Source organism: Apodemus sylvaticus, chromosome 4 (genome assembly GCF_947179515.1).
Source record: "Apodemus sylvaticus chromosome 4, mApoSyl1.1, whole genome shotgun sequence".
Lineage (NCBI taxonomy): Eukaryota > Metazoa > Chordata > Mammalia > Rodentia > Muridae > Apodemus > Apodemus sylvaticus.
In genome coordinates this window covers 16,091,076-16,102,403 of record NC_067475.1, presented here as the reverse complement: position 1 = coordinate 16,102,403, position 11,328 = coordinate 16,091,076, and the positions used below count along the sequence as shown (strand labels likewise).

Genomic DNA, 11,328 nt, shown 5'->3' with positions numbered 1-11,328 from the left:
AAAGCTGAGAGGAGAAAAGCTCTACACCCTAGCTTTGTAGGCTCAGCCCCATTTCCTGCCTCCTGTCCAGGAACCTTCACCAGAATTCTCACTCGCCCTAATGGTAATTTTGTACAAATTAGGAAAACGCCATTTTATTACAAGCTTCTATTCTCCTAAAATCATTCTAATGAGTATTAGAATCTTTATGACTGTGATGGAAGTCTTTAGACAGTTCTCAACTTGTGGTGTTATAGGCAGCAACTCTGCCTGGCTCTACTTGCTGTCAGTCTGTCTCATTGCCTAGAATTCTTTCTCTCTTACCCCTTTGCCAAATTCATACTTATTTTCTAATCCCAGCTAAGAACACATCTACTCAGAAGCTATCTTCTGATGCTTAGTATAACTGACTCATAGATCTGTGTGTCTTCCTACTTTGTTTTAATTTTCCTCAATACTTCCTCTGCTCTCCTTAAAATATTTCATTCGAAAAATTATTTTTAATCATTTACTTGGTGTCAGCTTCTAACACAGCACTGAACTTGAATTGGAGAGAATTATGTGTAAGGGATGGAAGGAATTTATGGAGAATATTCAGTATTGTGAGCAATCTATGTCTAGAGTTTGAGGTTATATTTTGGGTTCAGTATGTAATATATTTAATCTATAGCATGATAATTAGAAATTAGTCCTATGTTGGATAAGATACACTGTTAAAACACAGTATTTGTCTCTGAACAATGCCATGTGTATTCAGGTGTATAGGTGTCTTTCCTTACTATTGGTAGCAGGACCTGTGTCCTGACAGTCAAATGCTTGATGGTGTTTGATTTAGATCAAGCAGTGTGTGTCTTAATTATCCTCCTGTATCAGGTGATTTCTTGTCTTTTTGAATGCTGAACATTTTGCTGATCTGGGTTCAGCCAGTCAAAGTGAACAATTCTTACTCCTGACAGATATTTTCAGAAGGAAGGTTCATTTAAAACTTTGTCTAGTTCACACATTTCAGAAGAAAACTTTAATCCTATAATTTTGGTTGAACTTACATCATTGCCTAGGTGCCACAACAGTTTTTAATTTCATCATAAGTTTTTTCTGCCCATGGTAGTATTTGTTGCTTGTGTGTTAGTATCTGAGGAATTGCTTATTTTCAGTTAAGCTGGTCTTACAATTTAGATATATAACCTTGATTTGTTTTTAAGATATTTTCTCATTTAAGATATTCTTATATTTGCATATGCTTTTATAAGATAAACATATGTTTATATGATTTAAGAGTGGATAGCAGCAAAGGAAATAACTAGCAGACATTAAATAGACAACCTTCATAATGACAGAAAACACTTGCAAATGGTCCATAACAAGAGACTTTATAAATATAAAGAACTCAAAGAATTCAGTAACAAAAGCCTCCCAGAAGTAACAAGATTAAAAAATGATCAGATGATCTAAATAGACATTTCTCAAGAAAATACATGTAAGGGACTGGTAGATAGGTGCAAAAAGAGCTTCTCACCACAGCCATCAGGGAACTGCAAATTAAAGCCACAGTGAGATATAATCTCACTCATCAGATGGCTGCAATAAAAAAGACAAAAAGAAAATGCTGGAGAAGGTCCTAGAAAAGGGGAATGCTCATGATTGGCAGGAATCTGAGTTGATACACTAGGGAAAATAAAATGGGAGTTTGTAAAGACTGAAAAATAGAAACATTATATGACCAAGCAATCTCTATCTCTGTTTCTATCTCCCTCTCTCTCTGTATATCTATATATGTTACACAGATATCCAACAACCATATCAACTGCACATCCATGATAGTCACAGTGTTCAAAATGTAGACTCAGCTTAAGTGTCCATCAATGGATGAATGGCCTATAAAATGTAGTGTACACACACTTAGATAGTACTCTCTCACAAATGAGAACAAAGCACTATGATGTGCTTCAGTATAAGTGAGCCTAGAGGACACTGTGCTAAGTGACATAATTGGGGCCCAAGAAGACAGACGCTTTGTGATCTCACTAATTTACTGAGGTTAAAATCTTGGTATAATAGGAGTAGAATGTTGGTGATCTGCAACTGGGAATCCAAGTGAAAAGGACACCCAGAGAGGTTGGTTAATAGTAGAAAATTACAGTTAGATTACTGGAATATATTCTAGTGTTTGCTAGCAGAATAAAGTAACCTTAGTTAACAGTAATTCGTGTTTCAAAATGGTACAATGAGAGGACTTTGAACGTTCTTACCATAAGAAAGAGCATAAATCTTTGAGGTAATGAATATGCTAATTAGCCTGATTTCATCATTAGGCATTATGTCTGTTTATTGAAATGTCACATTGTACCCTATAAATTTATTATGTGTCTAGTGAAAATTAAAAATTAAAAGAGATTGAATTTATTTAGAAAAAGAGATGACTATATATTTTCAAAACAATATAAATTTTAAAATTAAAAATTTAATGCTTGTTTTATATTTACCTTGCATCAACCACTGAGCTTATACTTGCTTATAAACCTTATAATCATAATGATAATGGAAACCATGTATCTTAACTGCCATTTTTAAAATGAGGGAACTAAATATCAGATTTAGCAGTGCTCTGTCAATTACATCTTGAAAACACACATTAGGTTTCCGTGTCAAACCTATTGACTCTAACACATCTGTTGATACCCATCAAATTACTTATTCAAACCATTGTCTTTGAGAACTTATGTTCTTATATCTGTTCTGTGGAGACAGGACCATCTGGATTTCCTAAATATTAGCATTTTATAACAGTTTGGTAAGCTTTAGCGAGAAGACAGTGGAAAGCCTAGAGAGTCACCTAAAAGCTCCACCGTTGTTTCCATTAGGCTGGTGTGAGAAATCACCTGGAGATGGATTATCGTGAGGTTGCTAGTCTACACACCAGTCCAATAGACATGAGCGTGGGAAGACTAAGCAGTTATGTGTCTCAAGTAAGAAGGGCACAGTGCTACCTCTGAAGGCATGAGCAGGCTAATGAGAAGGGATAGGACACTATCCAGACACATCCCAACCTGCCTAGAGAAAATAGCCTCTAATCAGTTCAACGAGTCATTTTCTTCCACTTTGTGGATACGCATAGTATCACAGTGGAAGTAAAGCTTCATTGCTTAACTCTACACAAGGACTCCATCCTGAGAAAAGTGCAAAGTACTTACAGAATTGAGACTTTGCATGAACATTATGGAGGCCCCGGCAGTCTGGTATTTATTTGGGATAAATGTACACTTGGGTTCATACAGCCCTGTCCTTGAGTCACGCCGGCATCTCCTTGTCACACAGCTGCCTCCCTGACACTCATGGACCACATTGGTGCCAGTGATGCTTGTGGAACACCTGTGATAAAAGAATTGGATTACTTTGGTGGTGCTAGCTGTTCGTTGCACATGCTCGGTGAGTTCTCTATCACAGAGCTACACCCTCAAACCCAGTTTTGAAGCTTCCCTCACTCTCTCCTGTCCTGAAATCTTTCTCTCAGTAACAACTTCTCTTGGTCATGTACCAAATATTTCATTTTGACAAGAGTAAGCACAATGTTTATCTCTACATAACCTTTGTTTTAGGAAAACAACAACAACAACAACAACAACATCCAAACAACTTTTCCCCTAAAACCCTGTATTTTCGGTGTATAGTTTTAAACATCCATTGGCTTCCTAATATGACCAATAGATCTATTTTATCTGTGGGCTAAAGATAATTTGATAAATATCAAACTTACACGGATGTTGCAAAGACTAAATTAGGTAAGAGCTGCAGAGTAATTGGATTTTTAATGAGAAGAGGAAAATCAAAATATGTTTCAAATCCTCTCAAATGGCCATGTATAAATTACATGGAATTATAGTAATTTGTAGCCTACAGTTTTATAACGAGTGAGCTAGATTAAGTGAAAAGCTGGAAAAATATATTCATCAAACTATTGGGCTACATAATGAAGACACTTGCTAAATCTATGTCAGAGTATGGGGGAGTGGGGTAGAATCCTTTTCCAAAGAATTCTTGAAATACCTCTCTCTGTCTCTCTGTATGTGTGTGTGTGTGTGTATACATATATATTCACATACACATATCTTCTTATTCATACTTCATGACATTTGTTCATTTTACAGATTTGTTTGTATTATAAGGACAACAGAGATTGTAATGTCTTTTCAAAAGAGGTAGTTCCAGGGGGGCCCCAAAGCTTAACCCACACACGATAAGACTCAAAGTTTCAGGGCACAGACCGGGAGCTCAATGGATTTTAGGAGCTTGTTTTAACTAATATATATCTTTTTATGCCAGATCACAAGGAAACTCATTCATTTGTTGAATGCTGTAAATATTTATCACTTGGTAAGCATTTGTTTAGTTTTGAAATTATTTAGAGAATTACAAAAACTAAACTAAGCAACTAAACTAAAACTAAAACCCACAATCTTCAAGGATCTTAAATTCTCTTGGGAGGAAACAAAACAACAAGCTGGTTATAGAAGTGTGAGTGAGGCCCACACAGGCTCTCTGGGACTCTCTTCAGGGTGTCTAACGTCGAATGGGAGGAGCAGAAAGAGCAAGAGGAGAAATAACTAAAGGTTAAATAGGCCTTGTCTAGGCAAGGGATGGTTTTGTGGTGTGAACGTGGGAGTGGGAGGCCTGTGTTGCTCTCAGCTGAGTCTGTGCGCCCGAGTCCAGGCAGCTCTGCAGACCACGCACCACAGAGGGGACGGAGCAGCTATGTCTCCAGCACCCTCTTTCATCAAATTGATGTTCTCTCACAGTATCATTTCAAGCCTCCTATTCCTATTGCTCTCAATACTTGAAAACAATATTCTAAGTGTTTCCTACTTTTAATTCAAAAGCCAAATTAAACATCCTACCAATTCACACATGGGGCTTGAGTAGATCAGCCCCCAGATTGCCCTCAAACCACCCAACTCAGAGAGATGAAGAGCCGTAAATAAGAAGTTGTAGAATCAGATTAGTTCACACAGGAATACCTTGTTGCTTCGACAGCGTTCTTTCCAGACATGTAGAAAGGCCGGTCCATGTTATACTCATCAAATACTCCCCACCGGAGGTGAGCCCACTCATGGACAAAGACTCTGCCTGAGAGAGAAGATTTTCAGGTATAAATCTTGTTAAAACTATTTAATATGGATTCCTTCTCTTCAAATTTCTTGCTCATCTGTTAGCCTGAGCTAGAGAACTCTAAAAATCAAAGTTTCTCATTTGTTCATAAAAGGTGAAACTGAAGGGCATCATCACGGGGCTCATTCAGCTATTAAATCTGCATATGCAACAGGTTGGTTATAATTAGCATATTTCCAAAAATTAGCATATTTCTAAATGAATGTATTATTTAATGCTTACTTTCCTAAGTCTTAGAAATCCACATTAATGGTAGTGGTTTGCTTTTCCCCAGTGGAAATAGGAAGTATAAAATAGTTATTTCTACCTCGGGGTCCATAGAGACGCAAGTTATCATTGAGAAGGAAGTTTGGAGTGAAATGTATGTATTGTCCTCTGTCCCCACACTGTCCATATTGAAGGGTGTAGGGATCGTCTCTGTATTTCAGGTAAGGATCAGCAACTATGACATCTGCCTAAAATGCAGAAAGGCAAACCCAGTCAGACTCCAGGACGCTAGAATCAAGAGATTTTACAAACAAGGACTGTCTCCCTTAACTGATAAAGGCTATGCTATTAGTTTCATTCCCAAGAGAACTGGCATTCACGGAAAGTTACAAGTGTTCATCTGTAAAAGCGACAGGAAGCAGTTTAGGAGATAGATGTGACACCTACTTGGTCATATGATTCTTGTTTCGGTGTTAAGTACTCAGTTTTTGACGTCCAGGTTATGGGAACTAAAATGCTTACGTTCCTGAAATAAAACCTTTTTTCGGTGGCTTCAAACAGGTAAGTGGAAGCTTGAGTTACCATTTCCTGACAAAATGAAAAGCACATTGTGGTAATAACGTCGCACAACAAAAATAGCATTGAAGTATCTATGCAAACTGGAAGCAAACCGAAGCTCCTTTCCCTTACATAGAATGACTTTATGAAGTCTCAAGTTTGTGTGTGTCTTTTCATGTGCCCAAATTCACACCTGTTTTTACCTGTGTCCTCTTGTAGTCAGGAGTATAGGCTGGATCGGAATGAAGATGTTAGGTCAGTTATAAATGTAATTAGGATTGGAAGTCTGTGGGAGATGCTCAGAAAATGAGATGGAGGGGTAAGAGTCTAAATCAACAGTCAGCAGGCTAGCCTGCCGTGGAAGGGTGGAGTTGAATAGAGGCATCATGGCCAGTATCCCTGGCTCCTGGCTCCTACGGCTGATGAGGGCAGCAGAACTGTACGACGCTGGGCAATTTCTGCTGGACAAGAAAAACTGTCGAATTCTTCCTGCAGCTTGGAATGCCAATGAATGATGAGCTGAAAGCTGGTTCTCCTGTTGCTGCCTCTGTTGGTCTGATTCTAATGGTCCTTGGAAAAGGTGAGCGAGTTGAATGCTGTCAATCAAAATGGCTGCCCGCCCTCTTTTGCGCAGCTCTGACAAACAAGCTGGCGCTCTCTTTTGTGTTGTTAGGAGGAGGAGATGATCCAGAGGCAGATGTTGAACAGCATCATGAGGAACAGCAAGGAATTCAAAGCATCACCAGCAGCAGAGAGCACTTGGAGAGAACCCACGCTTTTCTGCACGAGAAACCATCCCGGAATGCCCAAGACACACTAAGCCTGTGCTGAGGACAGAGTGGGAGGGGCAGGGTTGCTGGGGACCCGAGGAGCAAGCACACGTGCTGAAAATGAAGAATGGACACTCCCGCAAGTGGGCAGAGGGCTCAGGGAATGGAGGAAAGCTAAGCTACTTGGACCTGTTCTTTATATGTTTGTTTTCACCCAATGCATTTTGGGAGCTAATTTGTGCACAGAGTGTTGCCCTCGAACGTCAAAGTCTTCTCACTTTCTGAATCTTATATTCTTAAGCCCCCGGTAACATAATCTGTGAGTTTAAAGATTGGTGTATTGCTGAACTTGATATTAACTTTGTCTTTAATAATAAGCACATTATATTTAGAGAAGAGATAACTTGAAATAAGTGTAGTACACATTTCTAATTAACATCAAGTGTAGTAAAAGACCAAGTTTAAACAAGTGGTAAAAATAAAAACATGAAGGGCTGATTGATTTTAGTTTGGTCATTAATTTTATGACTGTAAATCATTCAGCTTATTATTTACATAAGAGTTAGAGTCCTTCCTCTTAGATCTTAGTGGTACTGAGAGGAACTAAGAATAGGGTATATACTAAAGCACTATATCCTAAAATCTTTTATTATACTGCTACAAGTAAAATTAGAAACAAATCAACTTTAAAACATGTGTAAGTTTTCCTTTAAGGTAAGATAGGATTTTGGTTTTCCAAAGTTGAGCACATAGGAGCAGCTGGAGGAGCGTGCTGGAGCTTACATGTCCATTCGCTACTAGACTGGAAACCTCCGGTACTAAGATAAAGTGTGAGAACTCTTCTCCACTTGCTCTCCTCTCTTACCTTACCTAGTTAGTAAATCACTAACAGCTTGAACACAGATTTTAATGTATACTAAAAATACAAGGCTTAGCAGAGTCTCATCCTGTTTGTAGATAATACTGCAGACATGAGAAGATGGTCAAGGAGCCTTTGGGATAGTAAAACTGTGTGTGTGAGTGTGTAATTGTGTGTGTGAGTTCAGATGCGCACACAACAGAATTATTGACCTGAAAACAAAACCCCTTCTTACCTTTATGCTTGAGATGAGTCTTTCATCCTCTGGCACACTGGGGTTAATTGCAATCACCACACCTTCATATCCATTGTTGTTGAGATGGACCATGGAGCCTTTCACATCCTTCAGGAGATGCAGGGTGAGGAACAGAAGGACCTTCAGACCTGGAACCATGTTGGCACATGCTACACTGAGAAGTGGCGGCACAGAAGGGTGTTTATGTGGGTATTTATGTGTGTGCTCCACTCAGGAACTTGAATCAAGTCCAGAATATTTGCATATATGTGTAGAGTGGAAGTCCTCCATTTCTTGGTGACCTTCCTTATTGCTTTCATTCTAGAGACTTAATGGTTAAATGTCTGAGGGTTAAGGTAAACACATTCATTGTTCTTTCTAAGGCACCAAGTGTTTAATGAAGTGAGCTATCCTTTCCTATTGTTTCTGAAGTCATCCTCATAGTTGTGGGTTTTTGTTATTGCCACTGTCCTTGTCACCACCACCATCGTCATCCTAAGGATGCAGCCCCACAGGGCTAAGTGTTCAGGCCCAGGGTCTGTTTATAGGGCGAGGTTAGCAACTGATACAAAAAAAAAATAGCAACAGGAAAGAGCAGATAAAAAGGCTTGTGTTAAAAAGCAAGCAATGAATGGGGCTGGAGTGGGCATGGCAGAAGTTTATGACTTCATGTTCAATGTTCCCAAACTGGCCTTGGATCACATGGGAGTTTGTTTTGTTATAGTTCGTGATAGCTCCCAGTTTCTTTCGGCTTTCGAAAGGCATTGAGTGTTCCATGTCCTTTTGTAACTTGAGAACTTAATATACTTAGCCTAAGATTTCATTTTTTGAATTGAATAAAGTGCTCTATAGCTTGAGCCGGTTGTACAATGTCATTATGAGTTGGCTTGGGAGCCGGCTGAATGTGAGTTATTACTCTGACCCCGTCTTGTCCTGGTCACTTAAAAGGCACATATTTCTCTGTTAGGGTTGTGTGACTCTTTTCTTAAGCTTTGTCTTTTGTAAAGTATCTGAATTATTATGAGATGTTGGAATTGCTAAATGAATTAATCCATGGAAAACACTTCAGGCAAGTGTCTGGACTCCTAATAAAGGGTTATTAAATAATATATACTACCTGTTACAGGCTGTTTTGCTAATCAGACCAGTCTGCCTGAAACAGAGGAAGACCTGTGGTGTCAGAGTAATAACTGTAGCTTCTTGGAAAACACTTATTTGCCTTTAACTGTTGGCATGATCTTATCCTTGCTAGTCCAGGCAAGATGTGGAGGCATCTATAAAATTCTTCCTAAAGAAATATTTTTCTTTTCTTTGGATTTGCTTGAAGCACCCACCGTCACACATATGTGTCCTATCGGAACTGCTTTTGCTATTCTGGTGTACATGACATATCTTTCTTTGCTAGATTCTAAATTGGGTCGGAGGTGAGAGATTTTTGTTTCTGTCTCTATATCAATTTTCTCAATGCCTATAAAATGAATTTTGTGAAGCTTAAGTAAATGACATGTGAGGCTGGGTTTAGTGGCTGCGGATCTTGCCTTATACAGTAAGACCATGTTGCAAGCACACAGACAAATAAAACAATAAAGGAAAAAAAAGATTCGTGAAAGATGTTATCGTACTGTTCTGGAATGTAGTAGACCTCAGCCGATTAATGTTTATCCTTGATTTTCCTTATTTTTTAATTCATGTGAAAAAAAAAATGAGTGCTTTGTGCGTGTCACCCAGTGCTCTGTCGTCAGTCACAGAAATGAGAAAACTCTGACATTGTCCCCAAAGAACTCAAAAACCTTGTCGCATGGGTTAGAGTGGACCGATACAGGATTCGAACCCAAGACAGAGGGAAAGATGCGACTTAGCATGAGGAAGCCAAGTGGGGATGGCTTATCTTAGTGAAGGGAATCACAAAAGCACTTGGGGCGGGTCCTTCTTTCCAAAATGGAAGCACGAAGAAGCTAAGTCACCTGGGTTACAGTTTCAGAAAGGGGCACCTTTGATATTTGGGCCATTTGCCTAAAGTCTACAGTTTCAAAAAATGTGGGACATAAGCTATTTTTTTAAAGGAACTCATCTTAAACTTATTTTGAGAGTTTACTTGTTTGTGCTACAAACAGTAGTTGTCAGTAGGAGAATCACGGGACTGTGCAACGCTATACTTGACTTTGTACAGGACCAAATAACTTCTACTGTTATCTATTGTCATCTGTAGGATGAAATGTTCATCCTTAAAAACGTAAGTTTAGGATTCTTTCAGTACTTAATTACTCGTTTTTGAGAAACTCAAGGCGGAAAATCTTCCCATAGAGATATTGTCATAAAATTCTAGAACCATCATTTCTCTCTCTTTATTAAAATGATTTCTGTGTCTTTTCCCCAGCTCTTCCTTAAAGATTGGAAGTGATTGAAAGGGTCTAAGTATTAGTAACAGTAAACCAGGTTTTAAAAACTGTACCTCCTGCTGTTCCCCCATCCTTCTGTCCCTTCCTCTCTCCCTCCCTCTCTTCCTCCCTCCCTCTGCTCTTCCCTCCCTCCTTCCCTCCCCCTCATTAATTCTTTTATGTGACAAGGCTTCCCATAACCTGGGTTGATCTCTAACATGCTATGTATCCCAGGCTACCTTTCAATTCCCGATGCCCCTGGCTCCTCCCAAGGGCTGGGATGACAGGTGTGCACACCTGGCCCCTCTGTCTTTCAAAGAGGCAATAAAATGATGAAAAGTCAATGCCGGTCTTTGTAACATGAGATCTGGTCATTGTGATGTGAAGGCTAATGAAGGAGGTATGACTATCTCAGACATGGATATGGCACACAGACCCAGACCTTGTGACACAAACCTGCGCCACACACCCACAGGTGCTCCAACACCATTATTCTCAGGCGCCAAAATCAAACCCCCTTCTGGTTGAGCTGGAATCACCTTTTCCACATCCATGAAACCAAAGAATGCACTGAGTTTGGCATCATGGTTTCCATGCAGATAGCCCCTGAGGTTGTGGGTTTCCTTTTCCTCCTTTGCTATTTCTTTCATGTCATCGTGGTTGGAGCACTATTATTGTTATTATTATTACTATTATTAATTTTTATGTTTGCTGTCAATTGTCTTGAACTCAAGAATATTCTTTTAATGTTTACCAATCTATTTACTAATGAATCATTCAGTTTAATGGCCACTTACAGTTCAGCAGAAACACTTCTACACAAGGTCACACAACATTGTCGAGTTATGGTCTTTGTTTTCTTCAAGAACTTATGATCATGTGTGGGGTCTTGGCCTCTAATAACTATTTTGATTGCCTTTCTTTTCATCTTAATGTACAATTGAACTATACTTCAATCATAAGGATATTCTACTTGATTGTTAAACAATTGACCACTGCAAATTTTATAGTCAACATTATCTGAAATTAATGCATTAACTTTTACATTCAGTGTCACATCATGTAAGTTATCTGTAGCTATTTATACTTCAGGAAATATTTTGTTCAGATATCTTCAAATCTAATATGACTCAAAAGAAAGTTGCTGCCAACACAAGTTCACTGGTAAATCTAGGTTAT

The 11,328-nt window shown here is 38.9% G+C and overlaps 1 protein-coding gene across 1 annotated transcript in view; it reads right to left on the bottom strand.

Annotated features, from left to right (window-relative positions):
- The window catches only part of LOC127682596 (calcium-activated chloride channel regulator 3A-1-like), a 21,758-nt gene extending 13,796 nt beyond the window's left edge, over positions 1-7,962 (bottom strand). Inside the window, exons 1-5 of the mRNA XM_052179033.1 lie at positions 7,772-7,962; positions 5,797-5,937; positions 5,450-5,597; positions 4,992-5,100; positions 3,171-3,348 (exon numbers count right to left, since the gene is read on the bottom strand). Of these exons, the coding sequence (XP_052034993.1) occupies positions 3,171-3,348; positions 4,992-5,100; positions 5,450-5,597; positions 5,797-5,937; positions 7,772-7,930 (735 nt within the window). The 5' untranslated portion in view covers positions 7,931-7,962. The remainder of the gene's footprint in view (positions 1-3,170; positions 3,349-4,991; positions 5,101-5,449; positions 5,598-5,796; positions 5,938-7,771) is intronic.
- Positions 7,963-11,328: the final 3,366 nt, after the last annotated feature.